Source organism: Pollicipes pollicipes, unplaced genomic scaffold (assembly GCF_011947565.3).
Source record: "Pollicipes pollicipes isolate AB1234 unplaced genomic scaffold, Ppol_2.1 Scaffold_6138;HRSCAF=7277_pilon_pilon_pilon, whole genome shotgun sequence".
Taxonomy (NCBI): domain Eukaryota; kingdom Metazoa; phylum Arthropoda; class Thecostraca; order Pollicipedomorpha; family Pollicipedidae; genus Pollicipes; species Pollicipes pollicipes.
Genome location: NW_023596818.1, coordinates 13,035,149 through 13,058,260, shown reverse-complemented (window position 1 = coordinate 13,058,260; position 23,112 = coordinate 13,035,149). Strand labels below are relative to the sequence as shown.

Genomic DNA, 23,112 nt, shown 5'->3' with positions numbered 1-23,112 from the left:
CAAGTCGGGTCAGCATTATTTGACAGCGATGTCGCATTTTCATTTCCGTGGCACGGTGGGGTGGCTTGTATGCCCGCTGCGCTGGAGTTGTCAGTAATTCCGCTTCCTTCATTCACTGGCATTCATCGCCCAACGATGACTCCGCCAGATGTCGGCCCGTCATCATCATCATCATATCATCGCCATCATCATACCATCACCATCACTATCACATTATCCCCATCATATCATATCATGAATGTGTTCAGAGCTGATCTGGTGTCCCCGTGGTGAGTCACTACGCGCTTGTTCAAATAAGTAAGTAAGCGTAAGGTATTTCCGCAACTCATACAAAACTACATGAGCTTAGCTAGCTGTTCATTAACGCCACGATTTGATTTGTCTCAATAGCTTGCACTATGCAATGAAACTAGCATATCAAAAAACATGATGCTATTGTCAAAGACACAGAGCATATTTTGAACAACAAAACACGGTCAAAGGACTAGCTCGTGAAAATTGCGAATGGTTTGCGACATCACTTCCTTTCTGTTATAGATCTTGCAATTTTGAGAGCAATACGGTTGCACCAAACGAACATCTCGCCAAGAGCTAAAAAAGGATCAAGCCAGGCATTCATAGCAAAAATTCTACCCTGCCATGACTTCATGATATTTGTACAACAGCTTGGCTTACACTACAACTACTTGGCTCTAAACTGTGTGGCACCTCTTCCCGTCACCTTCGCGACCGCTGCAGTAAACTTCAAGCGGCAACTGCAAGCAATTTAAAACTTTCAGTGATGCCAAAATGTATTCTTGGTAGCAGGCCAGTCCATCCCCCCCCCCCCCCCGACCTGGGGAAACAACGGCGAGCAACCTATGAGGCTGGTAAACTGGGAACTGTGGCGGACAGCCTGGGCAGGTTATACACATTCTTGGACGGACCCAGGTCATCTCGCATGGGCGGCGGAATACCCGTGCAAGAGAGGTATGAGAGGAATGTCTGGTCGTGTCATGCAATGAAGGAAAGTTGTTTCATAAAGCAGAATTAAGCATGCAAATTGAAAGAAAGGACAACATGTCCGTGTCTAAACACGTGCTTGAAGTCATCGACCAGGAATGCCACACGATGAGCTGGGTGTGACCTTGCCTGTCCGGGTGATTGAAGCTGGGTACGGTTCTCTCGTCTATCCTTCACCACAGAGTTTCCCATGACGGGATCAGAACAACGCCAATATGCCAGGGTGCTGTCGGGGCTTCACTGATACCCAGACAACTTCAAAGATTTCATTCATCGATGAAAGTGCCTGGTAATGACGGGCAAGAATCCTATTCGAATCCACTTGACTGACAAAGAGTGCAATGAGCCATGTTGAAGCACCTGTCATGACGATTAGCAGTTAAGAAGTTTGAAGCACGGGTATGGAATGACGACGTAGCGCTGGGCTCCAGGCTGGCATTTTCAACCGTGCCGTCTGCTGACTGCTGCGCTGGTGCCGCGTCAAAGGTCAACTGTCGACAGAGCCCGCCACCCACCCTCGACTCGGCTAGCGCTCAAATCACTTCCGCTTACCCACGCGCCGTCCGCAAATGAGATTTGCCCGCGGGGCTGGAAGTGTCAGCGTCGGTGCAGGGGAAGGGGGCCGGGGGGCGTCCACTCAACCTGAGGGCGTCTGGTTCCGGGGTGGCCGGCCGGCCGCTTCCCTCGGGGCCGTCAGGGCTCCATTTGCCAATTAAACCGGCCTCGCCAAGTGCTGGCCCAGTGACGAGCGAGCTCAGCTCGCCTCGGGCAGCGTTTGCAGAGACGACGCTTCGGGTAAAGCCGCGGTTCTGCTCGAGTGCGTGGGTGTAGACTGGTCTTGTCATCACATGCGGACCTTGGGTTGGGTTCAGCCACCACATGCGGACTGGCCCTGTAGCTATGATGACCTGTCATCTAGAGTTGTCAAACGGACTGGCCCTGTAGCTGTGATGACCTGTCATCTAGAGCTGTCAAACGGACTGGCCCTGTAGCTGTGATGACCTGTCATCTAGAGTTGTCAAACGGACTGGCCCTGTAGCTGTGATAATCTGTCATCTAGAGTTTTCAAACGGACTGGCCCTGTGGCTGTGATGACCTGTCATCTGGAGTTGTCAAATGACCAGCTAATCATATACAAGGTCACTCAAACGGAGAGGCACGCTATCCACATGCCGCTGCAGTGGGGTCGCTGTGGGTATGCGTCTGTCAGATAGCACGTGGTGGGATCAATGGCAATTTCTATTGATCATTGGTCACAGGAGGTGCCCAGAGCACGCCGGACATGTGGATACCAAACGGCAAGGATTGGCTGAGGCTGTCAGAACACACATTCCGCTATACACATGGATGGCTGGTGTAGGAAGTTGTGAAGAAGGCGTGCCGTACTTTGGTGGCGTGTGATTTGTTCTGTGGAACTCATCGTGCCGTGCTGTGCTGTTCTGAGCAGTATATAACGTGTGACGCAACATTCAACACTGTCAGGAGTCCTGAGAACAGAAGGCTGACTCGGTGCGCCTCCTGAAACACCTCACGGTCGCCGCAGCCTCCGTAGCTGTCCTGCAGCGGTCTCAGCAGTGGTCTCAGCCGGCCGTCCCAGAACGTCCGTCCGGACGGTCCTCTCATAACTCCCGAGTCTTGCCCGACCCCGGGACGCCCGCCGCCCTGGACCCCGTCCAGTCCCCCTCCCCCCCCCCCCTGCGCGCGCTGAAAGTGAGAGCGCTCGGCGGCGAGCGCCGGCCGGCGCCGGGACTTATCGTCTAATCTGGGCGGGTCAGCGGCCGGCGGCGGCACCTCACCTGCGAGCCAGCACAGTTGGCGACGGCGCCAAGGTCACGAACAGAGCCCGGCTCCGCACCTGGCGCCGCCGCCGCCGTCTCCCGGAGACGCCCGGACCGGGCAGGGGCAGGGGGCGGTAGAGGTGCGGGTGGGGATGGCGAACACTAAGGCGAAAGAGACGCCTTTCAGCCTCATGACGGCTGGGCTAGCGGGATAGTGTCTGGAGGACCACGGTAAAGTCTTGATCCTGGCAAGAGGTCTGACTGAACTGTAATGTCACGGCCCATCGCAGTTATCAATAAAGAGCTCTACTCCATAAGTGTCTCGAGAGGAGACGTGTTCCCCAACGAGCACCCAGCTCTAAATCCGTAAGGGTTTTGAGCAACGGAATCTTCGGAGGATGGGCGTAAACATGAACACCTGACAGAAAAGCGAAAATAAAAGACCTCAACAAATGATAACACATTCCCCGTCGTACAATGCCTGCGCCGTGTCACATTTGAGGTCATTTGCGTCACCAAAGTCAAATTCCTGATAAAGTAGTGTATGATTTGATAGTAATAAATCCAGAGCCTCCCAATATAAATCTTGCAGCACTCCAATATAAGCCTGGGACTTGGGATTCTCAACGCTCGTTTTCCAATAACAAATGCATGTTTATCTTTCCAATGATGAATCATACATACGTGTTTACAAAAGCGTTTACGCAGGGCTTTAGAGTAAAATATCTTAGTTTACTCGTAATCACAATGTTATCATTTCTGATTATATCGTCAGTCGCTTGAATACCTTTTGCTACCTTTTTTTTGGCTACCTAATTGTTTTTGTTTTTGCTACCCAATTGCACCTAATTTTACCTAATTGTTGATACAGGTTTTTTATAAACACTGCCCTTGAGTTAGCGGGATCACTTTTAACTTACCAAATCGTTTATTTCGTGTTTCGTTTCTTTTTGCCATAACTTGTGAGAGTCCAATAGTTGGAATTCATTGATGACGCCGCTAAAAACTTTCCAACTATTCCTTGGTATGCCAACTATGTCTTACCCAGACTTGCTCTTGTCATCATGACTGTCAAGTCATATGTTGGTAGTTCGTGACTGGACGATTTCAAACTAGGATGAGCCTGTGTCCAGGTGCAAGAACTTAACCCACACGATATTCATTTGCAAGGAGAATGATTCCGCGTAGAGCGCTTTCGCTGCGCCCATTATGCCCAATGTTCTGCGTAGGCATTTTTGTAGCGAATGTTTGTGTTCGGCCCAGCCACACATTTTCCTCAATATATTTTTCCTGCTCAGGAGACTTGGACTCTATAGTATCTCTCCCACACGACTTGCTCGCAAAGATCCATATTCCTAATGTTTCTCTTCACTTATAACCTTTCTATTTCTGAGAAGACTTTCTCGGCTGCGTGTAGTAGTTTGTATCGTAAGAAAATTTGTTCGATGGGTCAGGGTGTCAAATCGGAGGTCATCTCCTGTCGTTCATGTTATCTTAAGTCAGCCGTAAGATGTTTCTTCAGGCCAATTTTTGGCCCGCGGCCAGGCTGAGGATCACCACCAAACGTCAATAACAAACCTCGGAAGCCTGGGGCATACCCTTGTTCGAGGCAAAACCTCGCTAAAACACGGTGATCTGTTGCTCCCGGACATCACAAGTCCCGTTCACAAATATACACAGCCTGCCCACGCCAGATCCCCGTTCCAAATCGTGCCTGGAGACGGCGCTCCCGACAGGTGGCCCCCTGAGACCGTCTACAGACCGTCCCCGGCCGGGCGCGGCTCACCCGGATGTACCTGGGAGGCATCAGCAAGGCTGCTCCCACTGCTGCGACGAGTACGGGTGGAATGGAGGGCCCTACTGTCCGAGGTCAGTGGCTATGTGTTTTATCCATGCGCCCTCGTCCGTGGCGCCGTTCAGCTAAAATAGCTTTCGGAAACAGCAAGGCCGTTTGGCTAGAACGTGCTTCAGTTTTGTCCGAGGGCGACACTGCGCTGAGAGGCACCCTCCAGCGGCTGGTCTCAGGCCGACACAGGGAACGGTCCGGTGCGTCACGGTTTACAGCTTCAGGGCCGCACGAACCGGCCCAGTCTCAACAGCTGACGCAAGGACGGTGGAATGACCGCCGCCATCGTCATCGATTCATCATCTGGTCCGGAGCTTTGCGGCCAAAGTCAGCAATCGGGCCGGCGTGGGGCAGGCCAGGCCTGTCAATACAGCAATGAGTGGTGCTGCCTGATCCAGCGCTGGCCTGCTCACTGGGGCGGCCGATCGCTGTGCTTTGCACGAAGTTCGATAGGGGATTGGCGTGCGAGGCCACTACGGTTAGGCGTGACAGCGTGTGTTGTGTTCAGACGTTCAGGTCTTCGTGGGGGACTTCCTGACGTAAAATTGCGTCGCATTTAGACGAATTCGAGGAAAAGAGAGAGGCAGGCGAATTGGCGAATTTCAAAGTGACGCTATTAAAACGACAGGTTGGATTTCTGGGCCATCTCAGCCTGCCTAGCCAACCATCCCTGCCATATAGCATTGCTTCTGAGATCGTATGATAAAAATGACAAGCGTTTGAGCCATTTTCCTCATTGGCAAGTCACTAAAAGAGCTATTGAAAAATATCCGATGCAACATTAATACTGGAGCAGGAAATAAATAGACAACAAAATATGGTACGAAACATTTTCCTGGGAATGGCATTAACGTCACAAACCTCTGCAACGGAGTAGCGAGGCATTCTGTGTACAAAGAATATGCTAACTGTCGCTAAAAAAAATGTTGAAACAAAACGTCTTGGATATTTTGGAAAGTCCAAATGCTTTTGAAAAGCTATCGGAATGATGCATAATTCGAGAACTTACTATTGTCAATATAGCGTTAACGCTCATGGCTTTAAGGAATCTCCAGCCACCACTCGAACACATAAGTCTTATTTTGACCCAAGCAACACACCGGCCTCGACGCTATCGTGTTCAGGCCGTAACCCAGCCTTTACCCGGCATCAGCCAATGCAGTGCAGGTGAGCCGAGCCTGCGGCCGGGACTGCTCCGAGTCCGCGTACGAGCCAGCAGGCGCCAGAGGTGGCCGACCTGGGGACGGCCACGCCAGGGGTGACTGACCTGCGTCGGCGTACGTCTCGGAGCCGTAGCCGTCCTGCAGACCGTTGGCCCAGGTGCCCTCATACTTGGCGGATGAGGTGGTGGACTGGCGCACCCCGTAGCGGCCCTTGAAGCCCTGCGTCCACTCGCCGCGGTACAGCCACCGGCCGCGCGTCTCTACACCCAGGCCGTGGCGGCGTCCGTTCTGCCAGTGGCCTTCGTACGTGCTCCCGCTGCAACAAAAGGTCCGGTCAGGTCACGGAAGCTACGGGTGTGATAGCAACGATACACAATGGATCTCGCTGGTTCCTCTTCAGTAAAAAGGCTTTTGAGCGACGCGTTGAGATTCTTTTCACCACCTTGGCTATGTTTTGCTTTTTTGTGATGTGGAGTAGGGCAGCACTCTTGCATAAGCCCGTCCTCTAACACTCAAGTCCAGTGCCTCTAGATTAGTATACTGATGGTGACCTCAGCCGTGGCACGTGGGCGTTGACCGGATGGGGTGAATGTAACCGACTATGGCAGGGTCAGTTGGTACCGGTTTATCCACCTGGGATGCAGCAAAAAGTGTGTTAGGTTGTGAAAGTTACGATCAAGCGTCACACAACACTTCGAGCAGGGCGTCATGGGTGAAGGCTGAACGAGAATGGTCCTCTCGCGATAAACGCAGTCAGATAAACGCCATCACCATAGGTCGAGTGGGGATCTTCGGCCGCCTTCCACAAGACGAATGTTTCGATAAACGGCAAAGCTTCAAGTGTTTTCGTATGTCACGACATCGCCCCACGCGTAACAGCGAACAGAGTTTCACGTCGACAGACTTTCTAGTTTTTCGTCCATTTTGCGTGAACGTTCGGCACTGTAGGGAATGTCGCACTCGCCAACATATTAGGCGAAATTACACCGGTGGTAGATTGGGTAAAGTGCGCTGTACCTGCCTCACTGGCAAAGTGCTTCACAGTTCGACCTTCATATCGTGAACTAGGCCAACGCAAGCTAGCCGTTGAACTTTAAGCCAGCTGCTGCGCGATAAGTGCACTTCTGCGTTATCGTCTGTTTAAAACACGCCTTACAATCTACCGCCTAGGCAGAGGCAATGATTCAGAGCACCGCCGTTAAATCACACTTGCTGACCTCGCCTCCCTTCGGCCGCTGCGGGTGCGAAAAGTCGGCACGTCATCGAGCGTGCGCCGTTCTCTGAGCGGCTGCCACGTCACAAACGCTCGTGCATCCGCATCAATAGCATGCCGTCGGCGGCCCGCCTGCCGCCGAGACTTGCAGACGGGAGCTGCTCAGCTTCACCCGGCACGCCGCGAGCTTCCAAGAATTCTGATAAGTTCTGCGGAAACTGGAGGTTCTGCCGGCCGGCTGAGCCCGGTGCACCGGAGCGCACGGCGAGTCTTGGCGGGCGCGCGTGGCCACCGCGTGAAAGATGCATCAGACGGGATATCTGGCGGGACACGATTTTTCTGATGACATAGGCGCTGACTCGGCACCGCCTGAGCGAGTGTTGAGTGGCAGCACACTAAGGACTAGCGCATCACTCCACTGATTCCCGACGGCCCCTGCGAGGCTTCGTGGTCGACGCGGAGGGCGCTCCGTGTGCCGCTGCATTCCTCTGGTGCGTGTGTACGTCCTGTCGGCGCCGGCGGTCAGCGGAGTCTTGAAAATACCGCGCGGCGCCGCTCAGCAGGCAGCCGTTGTCGAATGGCGGGCGGCGTACCAGCAACCCCTCCCCCCGACTGTGGGAAATAGCATTTAACGCTGCGGCGTTGCATGGAAATCAGCCATGTAAAATCGCTCGCTCCGTCAGGGGTCCGTCGTCGCTGGCTGGCGGGGCGTGCTGCGTTGCCTAGACCGGCTTCAGATATTGCGCAACGAGTGCGCTGCAGTCGGTTGCTGCCAGCCCAAGCTCACAGCGCGGCACGCAGCCACTGTCAGCGGCATGCGGACCAGTTCTGTGCAGTAAATCACACGTGGTGGCCGCGTGATGTGTCAGCGACCCACTTCAGCTCCGTGCGTGCGTTCAGGCAGTACAGCAACACTGCAGGGGTGATATACTGGTCACCTCAAGCCACGTGTCATGGTCAGGCTTCAGTCCCAGCTTCGCCACTTGCCAAGCAGGACCTCTTTTTGCGGCACGAATATGTGTTACAAACTCCGTAGCAGCGCTCCCCTCCCTCCCACCTCCCTCGGAGGAGAATGGTTGAGCCCATGGCGTGCCATCGCTCTTCACGACGAAAACCGACCTTAACGATTCCCTGTGCCGCGTGGCAACTCAGGACTCGCGATGAGAAGCGCACGATGCTTTGAACGGCAAAATGACTAGTCGAATCGTCTGTGTCGTGCGCACCCGCTTACAGACAATGCAATCCGCATGCGTTTTATGACCAGATTACGACCTAGCTTATTCTGGTCATCAATGTGCACAGGTATGCCTACATTTGGTGACGTTTTGTTTTTTGTGCTTTTTGGCTTGTTCCTGGTCTAGCAGGCACCATTCCATTAAGACAGTTTTATTTGCTTGTACATAACAAAGCATACGCTGTATTTGCATTCGATGGCTCGAGATCACCACAGTCATTTGGTCAAGGAACAGCTGTCTTTCTCGAAAACACAGGCGTCCCAGCCATTGCGAACACACGATGCATGCGAACGAAGTCGTCATAATGTTTACGGCAGCTGCTGTATTGGGACTAGGGAAACACGCCTCCCTGAGCGTAGGGGAGATCTTGTGCCCTTCGGTTTTGACGTATTGCATGATGTTGCATTGTGCACAGTTAACTGCACGAGAGCGTCTTCTGCCGACAACCACGGACCCCGCCCATGTGGCGACGACTCACACTAACAACGAGGAAACGTTGGACTGATCACGAATGATGGCATTCGCCAAGCCTTAGTCAGAGTGGACAAACGAATATCGAAAACTCCGTTGTTCGCGACTCGCCTCCACTGACACATGCAGGGCCTTCTGGGAATAAACATGCCACAGAACAGGGGCTGGAAAGCTTTCAGGTTTCCGTGTCACTGTTTACCATGGAACCGTGTCTCAACCCACTGCATTTATAATTGCTTTTCGCGTCCACATACGGTGTTCACGACCGCGCTTTAAAAGCATGCCTTGAAAACCAGCAGTATCGCCGGCAGATGACAAGAAAACTTATAACTATCCATCGTTACGACGAGCGTTGGCATTCCGAAACCGGAAAATCACGCACATAACTCACGCGACCTGAGCTGTTGCCGCGCGACGTGGCTGACCATGACGCGACATAGTTGGCCATGAGGTTTGTACTGCTGCCGGAGTTGCAACTTTGTGTCCAATGTTCCAATGCCATTTCTCAGCGAGCAGTTCATCAGAGGTGACTAGTACCCATTGGCGTTATCTTGCATCGGCGGCATTTCTACGCGTTATAAACTGCTTCTAACATGAATCCGCATGCAACATTTTGGCAGCGAAATGGTGATAATTTGCACAACGTATTTTTCCACGCGTTCGAATGACATGACGCATGAATGTGTATTTTTACGTATTGTTTGTATCAGCCGTACAAATTGCAATATTAAGAATTCTCTTATAAATATATTTCAGTAAAATCCTTGAAATATTAGTAACTGCGTTCTACACTACATGCAATAAAAAGTTGTGTCAAAACTTTTGCTTTTGTTGATATACCTGAATGTTTTACGTCACGACTTGACTAAAGTCATGATAGAATATTGTGGAAGTCAATCTCTTTCAATGAACCACGATCTAATTAATCAACACCGTATCGCAATATGGTCGGCTATAATGTCTGCTGATTGGCCTGCAAAGATGTCCGATAGCGCGATCGATAGCTCACAAACACGCGACATGCCAGAACTATTTCAGAAACGGTCTTCTGCATCAGTTCTTGAACTCAACCATTCAGGTACCGTCAGTTTTACACCCAGTTCTCCTCTTACGCCGAATGCCAATGGGTACAAACACCGAGTGTGATGATAAATTTGACAAGATTTTAATTTTACATAAGGTCCATCCTTTTACACAATACATGCGCTCAATCGAGCGGCCGCACCCCAGGCATTTACTAGCCTTGGCACAGCTGGCTGGCAACCCAGCAGACTGCAGAAGCCTCCGGCAGTGCGCTGCGAGCACCTGTCAGCAAAACCGCGAACACGCTCGTCCGCCGCACCGGCGCACCGTGAGCGCCGTCAGCAGACCGCGAACACGCTCGCCCGCCGCACCGGCGCACCGTGAGCGCCGTCAGCAGACCGCGAACACGCTCGCCCGCCGCACCAGCGCACCGTGAGCGCCGTCAGCAGACCGCGAACACGCTTGCCCGCGCGCGGTCGGCGGTCGGCGCGCTCCCAGACCGAGACCGCTGGTCGCCGGCCAACCGCCGACGCGAATGCCCGGAATTCGCCCCAGGGCCAGTCTCAGGGTCACCGCCGGTCGCCCCGGGCCGGTCACGTGGTGTCGCCCGCGGACCGCGCCGCGCGTCACGTGATGTCTAACGTTACCGACGGCCGGAAGCTCTGGCGGTGCGGATAGTTTGTCGCGGGCGGCGGTGCTGCCAGACCGGCGGGTATTTGGTGCGCCGGGAGATGTTAGCGGCCGTTGTCGATTTGGTCCGCCAGGGAAGCATGCGGTGACATCTTGCGGTGACATCTTCGCCTCCTTCGGGTGCCAGTTATAGGACAATAGAAACGTTTGTGGGTGGTGTAACGCAATCGACGAAGTTGCGCACGCAAATAATCGTGTGCCTGTCGCATAAATATTGGAATAACTATAAAAACATAAACGTGCGTCCACTAAGCTGTGAGCAGACATCACGCAATCAATTTGATACAGTCTGGCCTTAAAGTCACTTTGATGCCAAGTCAAATCACGGAGCTGTGATGTCGCGAGTGTCACCGGCCATCAGTCCCATGCTTGCTCGGTGGCATTGGAAGACTACAGGCGAGAGATGCAATGTTTGGGGCTGTGCCTAGTTCAGGGCTCGACGTGCCTCGAGTGGTCCCTGGACCAAAGCAGGCCGTCTACGAGCGGCACCGAAAGAAACCTGTGGACATTGTTTTCAAAGCCTGATGATCCAAAGCATTGTTACGAAGGACACGCTATCAAAATTTAGCAAATGGTGGCAAATATGTGGAATTTGAGTGGCCAGCTTGCATATGCCATCAACATATCAAACAACCGCAGGAGCAAGGCCGGCGAAGAGTCACCATCTACTATGTGCCAAGACAAAATTGCGTTGGTAACATGCCACGTGACTTGTTAAACTTGACTGCCCAACGCTATTTACCCAATATTCTTGGGCGTTAGTGTACCCTTATTTGGACCTACGGTTTTTATAAGTATCGATGACGCACAACTTCTGGCAAACCCCCTGTTCTACTTTGTTTTAAAGAAAATCCTTGTTTAAGTTAGCGTTTTTGGGCAATGCGGCATTCGCATTTGGGAGCTGATTTTTTTTCTTTTCCAGAGCACTTCATTCACTGAAATAACGACTAAATATGTTGATGCTAATGTATGCTTTTATATTGGTCCGGTGAACAATTCAGTGGATCTCAAAATACAAAGTTCGATGTGCCCGAAAAATATATTGGACCAACACGAGTACCCATCTCTTTGTCCACTTGATTCTGAAAAACAGCAGGGTGGCCACCATGACTAAGTCTGGGGCAAGGATCATCCTTAAGAAAATAGCAAATTTACTTTCCTCACACAAATCGCTAGCTCAACAGCTCCAATGCTGCCAAAAGTAGAACCGGAAATAAAGTGTAACTGCGAGAAAAACATTGTCATTTAGGTAACAAATTTAATGTTAAAACGAAAACCAGCATACAAAACAGCTTTTTCCATCACTATTGCTTTCTTCTCAAGGCTGGGATTCACATTTCGTTGAACGCAGGAAACATCATTAGCAGGAACGGTGCCTGAAGTCACATGCGTAACATTCCAATCCGAATAAAATCTAGTTCACTTCTTGAAAACATCTGATACCTGCCAGTTCAGCTATATAAAATAACTTGGCTTCTTTCACAAATATTCGCCTTCTCCGCAAAATATTTCATGCAATTGCACTGAGCGGCCTGTTGCCAGATTGACAGCATTCGGACAATCAGCTGTCTCAGCGTCATAGCATGATAGCGTCCAATCGCGTATCGTAAGCGGCACTGCCCGTCTACTAAACAGGACAGGGCGGCACAGGGTGCAGCTTTTGTCGACGTTTGTGCATGGACCCGGCCTGTGTCGAGCCCGCCAGTTCTTGTTGACGGTGATGTATTAATGATAATTACGGTGATACGGCGTATAATGACAACATAATGACGGTGGTGACCGTAGATCATCCACCTCGAAGTTGATGGGGAATGTTTTGTTCCACTAACTGCGGTGTGGCAGTTGGTGGTGGAATGGGGGCCTATATTTCAAAAATCCAAACGATAACACGTGTGCCACGTCATGTGCTACCCCGCGTGCATGTTCCATATTATTTCAGCCTCAAAGCTTGAAGTGTCAGTGGTGCTTTGCATACCTTGCTGGATCTGGGGTCCCAGTAACTGCATTTCTAACATTAGACACTTGGTGACCATGAAAGGGATCACATAAAATAATCCTCAAAATTCCTGTTGGAGCCCCAAGGATGCTTGGAATGCATTCTCACTGGATTAAGCTCCCATCTTCTGGTGTAGACAGCTATACCACTAAATTTGGGCGTGGATGAATTTCCTTCCCCTTGGAATATTCGACGTGTTTAACTATGAGCTCGTTGTAAATAGTTGTTGCTTATAACGTCCGTGTTTTTTTCGGAACAGCTGGGTCATTATGTTTATATATTACATGATGAGCAATCAAGCAGCAGGCTAAAACAATCCAGAGCAACAAATCAATTAATAATTTAATGACCGGCTACACACAATCGTATTGACCGATGACGTAATCATATTCTTTTTGTAGTCGTATGGAAAACTGGCGAAACCATTCAATCAAAAAATTTACACGTCAATAGATGCACTTAACACGCGTTTCGTAATTGAGAAAGTAGTCATGATTCAACTTAAACTGGAAAGGACAGAGGTAACAAGCAGGCATATACCAATTTCAGACACTAGTCAGGAACAGCCATTACTGATTCAAATTGAACGTGTATTAGGAGATGTCAGTCTCAGCAGCATGCGCTCTAAAAAATCACACTCTAATTTTCAAAAATGTTATTTCGTATTTGCGTAACCTTCTGGCTCGCGCTTAGTCAACGACATGTGAACTGTATTGCTCATATATTCATGAGGTGGCTTATTTTCAGGCCTTACATCCGACAAAGCATAATTACAAGTACAAACTATACGAAGCATGTCATGCGAGTCTTACTGTTAAGTAACGGTACATCTGGTATTTCAGCTGTCTAACCATGGCGGCACAACCAGGCACGCTTTATCTGTGGTTTCTATCTTGCAGCCACTGATCGACCCGCCGTAAATCTTCCAGCGACAAGTCTCAAAATTCTGTACAAGCTACGATGTGGTGTGTTCAAGGCGTTCAAATACCGGCTTTGCGATCAGGCGACGTATTCATTCAATGCTGCGTTGTAACCATTCTTCCATCTGTCTATTTGACTGACAAGGGAAACGGAAGATGTTTAAGTCACGCAAATACTGAAGAACCCGCATCGGAAACCGCGTGAAATCTCTGCGGTCAGGCGGCGCAGCGGCATGAGATCATATAACACTGACGGAGAAGGGAACGAACAATTGTGTCAGCATAACTGGTCGACGCGTACAATTATTATTATAATTGTACAATCATGCACACGCAAACCATGAATACACCCGTCTTTGCCCGCTGATCACCCGCTCCGCCAGGTGATAACAGTCACGTCTAGTATCACCTCACTCGTTTCACGTCGGAAAGGGCGTCTCACTGGTATATTATAAAAACAGAAAATTGTCGTGCGGTATGATACCGCCTTTACCTTTCGTATGCCTGTCCTGTCGTGTGTGAGCGGTGCTTAGCAACATGAAGACCAGAATCGAAGCCGTCCTCAGACCTGGCAATCCTAGGAGCTTTCCATTGCGCCTCCTCCACATACAGCAATGATAAGTTTCTGTCTTGTTGGCCTGTTTTGATGTAATTCATCAGCTAGTTCGGTGGTGTGATAGTCGGAGCCGCCATAGGGCAAGACATCTCAGCAGGTCATAGATGAAGGTCACGTGCGGTCAGTTATAAACCCCGAAGCCAAATTGGTTTGGTCACGCATTTGTGAGGAGTGCGTGGGAAAAACCAACACCTTTCACGAAGCAACAGCCATCGCCGTGCCATCATGTTGACGTTGGTTGTGTGACGTGAAATAGCAGAAATTCTGCTGCAATGGCCGGTCTACCCTTGGCTTAATTTCAGACAGCTTTATTTTCACTGGAATCTATCTGAATTAACCTTGACCTGACTTGGTTCTGATCGGACCAGACCTCTGGGGTTTGAGTACAACATAAGAACACGCTCGTTGATTGGACGATTTCGATAATTTTTCCCATAATTTATTTCGCCTGTGACGTCATCAGTCGTACCACATATACCAACATGATGTTTTCAAGATGTCAACAACCAGGATTGTCGATTTAACTTCAAACCTGTGCAATCCAACGGGACAGATTCTGGAGTTGTCACGACGGTGCTTACCTCCAGCTGTCGTGGTTGGCGAAAACTCCCTCGCGATGCCGAACTGACGAACGCATGAGCGCAACTCAACATCAAGAGGGCGCAAGATAACAACGCGTCTATCATGCAGCCACATCACATGTATTCTGAAGCTGAGGGAGTGGCCAGCCGCTTAATCCGCGAAGCAGAACCCTTTTACGAATAGTTCTTGACAGCACAACGTAGTGCCCTGAAAAGGCCGGAAGTCCGCGACGGAAATAATCTCCAAGCCTCCGGTAAAGACAGCTCACAAAGGGGTCGACCTTTCAATGTGAGCTGAAAGGCGTAGATGTCAGAATGCGATTTGAACTGAGCTCCTTATGATCGCGTGCAATCTCTCATCAGTATGATGTAGATTGCTTAAGTGGAATAGCCTAGACTTACAAATGCAGCCTTGGTTAGTCATCTAGGTCATGCATTGACTAACGGACATTACATGTGCGTGGCGAGGCCTATGAGTTTTAATACCACAGGTTTCTCAGTTGACAGCAGCCTTTTTAGATCTCATGACAAAACAATCGATGTAGAGTGAACATTGTCGATTTGCCTGTGGTCTCGCAACGAATAAAAGATGATGGCAGCCAACCATAGCTTGGCATCCTGCCCAAAGCCCAAACGATGTTTGACACCCCGACATTACTCTTGCCAGACAAGATGACGAAATACGTTGAGATGTTATCCGTACAGTGGGTGTATCTGCGATCTGCACCCAAACGACACGACACACCATCTAAATATTAATGCCACCATCTGAACATACACCAGAACATGCACTAGCACGCCAGCATGCATCAGCATTTGAACATATACCAGCACGCCAACGTACATCCACATCTGAACATACACCAGCACTCCAGCATACATCCACATCTGAACATACACCAGCACGCCAGCATACATCCACATCTAAACATACACCAGCACGCCATCATACATCTACATCTGAACATACACTAGCACGCCAGCATATATCAACGCGTCGTCTGGCATTGTACCAGGGATATAAACTTAACGTCGACGTTTAAACTTGGAAAACTAAGTTATGAAACCGCAGTCTAAAAAGATTATTGGGTAAATGTTCATTATTTCTCACATGAACAGTTTCTCAGCAAATCCACTCGTATATGCTGCAGCGACCCGAGCTGCAAATTATTTGTCATTCATGGAATTGGCCCTACAAAAAAAAATGGGTATTTGTTCTAGCAAGTCAAAAATGCAGATGAAACAAGCAGTAGCAAAGCAAAGCCCCGGGGAACGCCAACCTACTGTCACAATATGACATCGCATTTGTCCTTCGCGTTCGGCTGTGATGGTATGAGGATACGCGTTAGAATTACGATGCAGCTGCACCTCCTGAAAACAGGAAAGCTTTATTCATGGTTAATACAGCAAACTAAGCATGGTCTCTCTGACCCACGTTGTTTTCGGCATATCTGCTTTTATCTGTTTTTTTCCCGTCCTTCCAAAAATTCATCCCGGAAGAAAACGTACGTGAGTAGGAACAGTTGACAAATGTGATCATCGTAGCTCGGTGTGATGCTACTTATTTTTCCGATGTCATGTTGAAATATTAAGTGGACAGGTTTGCAGTTCGAAACGAAAGAGTTCACAGTTCAAGACGAAAAGTTTTTAGTTCAGGACGGGAAGTTTACAGTTCAAGGCTTACAGCTTAAGGCGAGACTGTAAACAGTTTATTTTCGTAAACACAGGAGTGAGATGGTGGCGTCTACACAGGGATGACAAGAACCTAATCATGAGGGAATCTGCTGCTGCTTACTAAACAGATGAGTGATCTGCGACGCACGCAGCAGCCGACGCTGTTAGTGGAGGCAATAAACAATACAATATGTAGCTTGCCTAAATATTACCAACGGCGTCACCAATCGCAAGGGCCTTGACAAGCACGTAAAGCCTATTAGTAATCCATGTATCACCGATATACTTTATATATATATATATATATATATATATATATATATATATATATACTTAACGATGGCCTCAGTGGCGATTCGTGATCACAATACCTGTAAAAACAGAGACAAGTACGAGCCTTCCTGTTGCAAGAGAGTTCTGCACTTACCTGATTTACGTTGCAATGGTTGCTGAAATGTTCATCGACACAAGTGAGATTATCCTGCAATATAATTATGCATGCTCGATGTGGCGTCAGTCCGGCAGAATGCAGAATAAGCGCACTGCTCAGGCACGGATCAAACGGCTGATGATATGACTCCAGAGTTTCGCTCGGACGTGAATCAAACCATTGACGATATGATTGCAGAGTAATTATATAAGCGCGGCTATCATGTAGGCAGGGCTATCCTGTTCGGCGGGGCACAACAGGACATATCCTGTTTGGCAGGGCTTTTTGGTCGTCGTTTGACCAGAGACGCATTGCACCTGCTTTATTTACATAATACAATTCCGCAACTAGAAGGAGTTAAACATCATAGTACCGAGATGCAATACAGATCCTGAGACCGGTCGTCGACCGTGCCGGACTCATGGCTGAGGGCCATGGCCCGAGGGTCACGCTGTGATCCTCTCGGGCCGAGAGTCACAGCGCGACTGCGGGTGCTCAGACAACGCCAACAAGGCCCGTGACAATGGGACGTCGCGGCCCTCGTCGGCCACAGAAGATGACCCACTCTCCCCGGCTTCGCTGTCCAAGATGGCAACACGTCCAAACATGAATGGAAGGATTCGTCCTACGGAAGGCCAACGCCAATTTCTACAGTGATTGCACGCATGGCTGATTGCGGTCCATATATGACAATGCCTCTGCCCAGTAGCGCGCAAGGCGGGCGCAGACCAGTCACGGGCCGCTGATTGATACCTCTGGGCCCAACACAGCCAAGACGCCGTCATTTTGAAATTATACGCATGAGCACTCATCGTTCATGAGGCATGATAAGGCAGAATACCTGCGCAATGAAAGCTCCCAGCAGAGAGTGATTTATGTTTCGTTACTAGCGACGACCAGTTGCCCCCGTCACGTTCACCTGTACGCGTGCGCCACTGGAACTACTAATATGGCTAGTGCAAGCGAGCCCCCTGGGTTCGTTTAGCGGGCAGCAATCGCTAGCTTCAGCGGTGTCTACTTTCAGCGTTTTATTGTGTTATTTAAGCATGTCTAGCGCTGATTATGACCAGCTTTTTGAGCCTTTTATGCATATTCCACCTATTAACAGGGAGTGCCGCAGCTTTTTTTGTTATGTTGTTTGGTATTAATGCACGGTTCTGTGTATCGCTGGGAAGATTTGAGGGGCAGTTCCGTCGCCTATGCATGGGTGATGGTCGTTACAAAAATTGTGGCAAAAATACGTCGTGACGTAAATTGGAATACTTAGTATTAGACCATGTTGTATTTTTTCACGGATTTTAATGGCAAAACTATTACTTTGACAAGCCCATAATCTCTCTGCCTTCACTTTCTCCTCTTGAAACCACATCCAAGCATCCTATCAAAAGTTCCCTACGATAAATTGTATTACCGAAATCTACAACGTTGTGTTTGATTTGTTCTGACTGAATAAATACTGTTTTCATGTTGGCATGAACGCACAGTACCGCCTCCACACATAAGCTCTACCTGAGACAGTTTCCCCAACATTGTCGCGTTTAGAGTTTCCCGGATGTCCACGTGGCGCGCCCCGCCGGTGCAGAAACGGCCGCCTGGCTGATGGCGGCAGCCCCACCAGCTGGGGCCCGGCCAGCCGTGCAGACCGTGTCTGCAGTGTCCCCTGTCCCAGTAGAGTGGCGTCCAGTCCGTGCCGCGGCGCCAGAGGCCTCGCGACGCCTGGTCTGCTCTCCGCCCGGACATCGGCTGGCTTCCTGCCTTGATTGGGGCTGGCCACACCGCATTGCACCACGCCAGTGACACCGGCAGGGGGAGGGGTGGGCTCGCTGCGACACCCGCGGCGCCGGCGGGGCTCGGCGGTTCCGGCTCCCCGGGGCGGCAGGCGCGGCCGCTGCAACGCGTGGTAATGACGGACACCAGAGTGGCACCGGTAGGGGAGGGCGAGCTCGCTGCGACACCCGCGGCGCCGGGAGAGCTCGGCAGCTCAGGCTCCCTGGGGCGGCGAACGCGTCCCGCGCGTGGTAATGACGGACAACAGAGTGACCCTGGAGGAGGAGGAGCGCGCTGCGACACCCGCGGTGGAGGCAGAGCTGGGCAGCTCCGGCTCCCCGCGGCGGCGAACGCGGCCGGTGCATCGCCTGGTAATGACGGACACCATGTGGTGATCGTCCTTGTTTGCACTTTTTGAATGTCAGGTAACCTTGTTCGTCGACACGACAAGCACCAGGCTGCATGCGCGTCTCAGGCCGTGCGTACGCGCTGTAGGTGAAAGCGGCCGTGGATAGTTGCATGTGGTGCACAAGTTTGACCTATGACGTGAGCATTAATTCAAACAAAATAGGCCCTTGAAATGAAAAAGGTTTGTCTAAATAGGTACCTGCATAGAAAAAAGACCATTGTTCTCGGAAATTAAGTCAAGGCACAGAAAAAGTGGCATTGACTTACAGCATCAGTTTTTAAGAGGCAGAGGCTGCAGATTAGGTGAGGTGTTAGGTGGGGTGTAGGAGGCCCGCACAAAAATCTCCTCGACGCGTTTAGCATTAATTTGTTACACAGTTGTGTTTATAATAAATTGTTGTGCATCCTCTCACACATTGGCTTGCTTGCAAAGGTATCTATTCGCATCCCAAGGACACTACTAGAATTAACACAAAAAAACAAGCATCCGGTGGGACTAGAGGTGGAGCAGCCCTCCTGAACCTACTCGAGGTCTGGCGTTCAGGTCAGCACCAAGTATGCCTTTCAGCTGTGGGCGCGGCGCGCTCGGATGCGCTGGAATGTGGAGTCGCGCTCGTGCCAGACTCCCAGAAACGGGTGTCCACAGCGGGCCATGCAGCGGGCTGAGCAATCGGCACAGCTGGCCGTGTAGTGGGCTTAACACGCCACACAGCGGGCCGTGCAATGGGCTGAGCACGCTACCCAACGGGCCGTGCAGTGGGCTGAACACGCCACACAGCGGGCCGTGCAGTGGGCTGAACACGCCGGGCTGAGCACGCCACGCAACGGGCAGCGCAATGGGCTGAGCACGCCACACAGCGGGCCGTGCAGTGGGCTGAGCACACGCAGCGGGCCGTGCAGTGGGCTGAACACGCCACACAGATGGCCGTGCAGTGGGCTGAGCACGTCACACAGCGGCCGTGCAGTGGGCTGAGCACGCCACGCAGCGGGCCGTGCAGTGGGCTGAGCACGCCACACAACGGGCCGTGCAGCGGGCTGCGCACACTTCACACCGGGCCGTGCAATTGGCTGAGCACGCCACACAGCGGCCGTGCAGTGGGCTGAGCACACCACACAGTGGGCCGTGCAGTGGGCTGAGCACGCCACCCAGCGGGCCGTGTGGTGGGCTGAGCACGCCACCCAGCGGGCCGCGCAGTGGGCTGAGCACGCCACGCCAGAGCTGTTGGTCCCTCCGCGCAGGTTATCTCCCAATCTCCCAGTATGGCAGTGTGGCGTCAGGTCCACAGAGGTTGGTTTCCTTACACAAAGTATTTGCATGTTTCGTCATTGCTCTCGTGCCACAATTGAGCATCGATGCATGTGGTGAGCCGTTACGCAGGACGGCGGAGCTCGCACCGCCCGGCGGACGGGACAGCGGAGCTCACACTGCCCCGCGGACGGGACAGCGGAGCTCACACCGCCCCGCGGACGGGACAGCGGAGTTCATTCCGCCCGCGGACGGGACTGTGGAAATCACACCGCCCCGCGGACGGGACAGCGGAGCTCACACCACCTCGCGGATGGGACGGCGGAGTTAATACCACCTCGCGGACGGGACTGTGGAACTCGCACCGCCCCGCGGACGGGGCTGTGGAGCTCACACCACTTCGCGGATGGGACGGTAGAGCTCACAACGCCTCGCGGACAGAAGGGCGGATCTCGCACCGCCCCGCAGACGGGACAGCGGAGTTTATACCGCCTCGCGGACGGGATTGCAGGGCTTACACCGTCTCGCGGGCGGGACGTGTGCAACGGTGCCGTCGGATGACGCCGGCTATTTCTGTCGCTCGGCTTGTCGTTGGCGGTCAGAGCGAAGCTGGTGCCATAGTGAGCAGAATAACTTCGCTGGCAACAGAGTCAGAAACGGGCGTCTGGACTCTGTGCGAGCATTCTGGTGCGAGGCTTAAGTGAGCTCGGTCTAAAACACTAATTCCTTCTGCTTTCAGCTACGCCAATTGGGTAAAGTGTGCCCTGAAATTAATGCAGTTGAAAAGACATTTCTTCCGATCTAGATGAGCATAAATTCGGTATGTGTTTTGCGGTGCATGCAACGTGCAAATAAGTGCTATACAAATTGTGATTCCATGAGCGTTGCTCTCACTTAAACGTCACACCCACAGCTTTAACAGGTGCCCGGGTGGCCAGTTGAATATCCTTCGCTCGGGTGGGGGTCAATTTGACCCCTGAGATATCAGAAACTAAGAGAGCTAGAAGCACTTGATTCACAGGGTATGTTGGCGTGCATGTCAACTTACTTACATCGAAATTTGAGGTTCCTAAGTCATGAGCTTCAATTCATATAAGGACAAACATGGTCGAACTCCAGATTGGCGTCGAAAGCTCTTGCGGAACCTAGATATATATTCTAAGCAAAAGTTCACTGGTGCTTACTTAACGTTAATTACCTTCCTTGACCCTGAGCAGGTCATGTTGACCCAAACCATGCATGACCACTTGAGTTTTGCATTTGCATAAACGTGGAAGGCTACGTTGAGCAGAATGCTCATAAAAACAGCGTATTGACCTGAGTCATTTTAGGTCAGTGACCTCTTCTAACCCTTGAGAAGTTCATGGAAGAAGCATAATGCGGTTCCTGTTACCAATAAATTCGAAAAGAGCACCAGAACATACCCTATACAGCAAGCTTTCGAACAATAATGCAGGTTGGTTTTTACCTTGGTCTGACCTTCATTCCTCACCCCAGGTGATAGGAATTTTTTTCGTTCAGTTACCATGTTGCCTACCAAACTCTCTCAGAGATGTATGCCTTCGCCTAACACTCCGTTGTTGCATCAGATTGAACGATTCCCTACAAATCGTCTTCGCTGAATATGTGGCCTGACTTTGACCTGTCGTAGGTCAGGAACCCTACAAGGTATATCCAAATTATTGATTCCAAACAATCCGTTATTTAGTTGTCTACAGCTATACAAAATTTGGCGTGGCTACGCCGCGCCACTCGGAAACCATCGCGGAAAAATCTTACGAAGTTCAAATTGCGAGCACGTTAATAAAAACCGAGCGTGTGTAAAAATTTCGCCCTTCATAGCTCAAATTTACTAGAATTTAAGAGAAAATCGGATAAAATTGGGACGGAAAGTAGTAAAAACTTATCTAGTTGTTGTTCTTTACTATACCGATTGAAGACAGGCCAACGAAAGCTTAAGCTTTTGTTCCTGTGACACAGCTTTCGTATTTCAACAACCTCCCATTTAGTTCATAGATTGACCACATTGCATACCTGCCTGTTGGAATGCGCCACACTTCTGCCGTAATTTCCTCTGCGATGTTCGTTTGTGAATCAACGCGTCCCAGAACACGCCCGTTTACTCATTCGCTATGGCAAATCCTGTTCGGAATGTATCTACACAAATGTCAAGTTGGTGTACATTCTTACTCGATAAAAATACATCCTAAATCGAGCATGCAAACACCGCTCAGAACCAGCCCATATCCTTTAAAGCTGTCCCTGCGCAGCCTCCTCGGCGTGTCACATTCTTACGCCTCCAAATCGCTGCTGAACGTCAGCGTTCGCCGCTCCTTCCGGCTTTTTCAGTCGCCTCATCGGTATTTGGGCCGTCGCGTCGACCCAGCGTGCCGCCGGATGCCGCCACCCCGGCCGCCGTCGCGGTCGGCCGCCGCCCGACGCCGCCGGCGGTGGGGGTGGCGGCGCTCGGGGAGGGGCTACCTGGCCGCATCGACCGCCGGGGCACAAGGTCGCGGGCCGTCGCGGCGGCGCCCGGGCTTGGCCCGTGACCGGCGCCGCACGGGCCCGCCTGGGCAGGGTCTGGACGAGGCCCGGGTCGGGTCTGGACGAGGGCTGAGTCGGGTCTGGATGAGGCCTGGTCTGGGTCAAGTGCGGTTCGACGGGCCGTCCTGGGTCAGGTCTAGACTGATATTGACCGGGTCTAGGGCGGGTGTGAAATAGGTCTGGGTCAGACATGGGTCTGAATGAGGCCCGGGCTGCGTCTGAACCAGATGTGGACCTTGTCCGAGCCGGGTCTGGGCCTGGGCTGGGTCGGGCCTGGCGAGGTCTGGAGCAGACCAAAGGTGTCAAAGCAGCGGCAGAACGTGTCTTGGATTATCATGGATTATCATGGATTATCATGATAGACGCCAACGGCAGCAGCTCATCGGTCGGTCGTGAGAATCAGCTCATTGTCGGGAAAGTCGGCTTCTGTCCACAGGTCCTTCCTGAGTATCGCTCAAGAAATACGAGGATTTTCACTTCACTCGTGGCGCAAATCAGAATTCCCGTTT

General features: G+C 51.3%; 1 protein-coding gene across 1 annotated transcript in view; it reads right to left on the bottom strand.

Annotated features, from left to right (window-relative positions):
* LOC119105323 (junctophilin-1) overlaps positions 1-23,112 on the bottom strand; it is a 55,955-nt gene that overhangs the window by 28,568 nt on the left and 4,275 nt on the right. Inside the window, exon 2 of the mRNA XM_037228790.1 lies at positions 5,894-6,105. Within this exon, the coding sequence (XP_037084685.1) occupies positions 5,894-6,105 (212 nt within the window). The remainder of the gene's footprint in view (positions 1-5,893; positions 6,106-23,112) is intronic.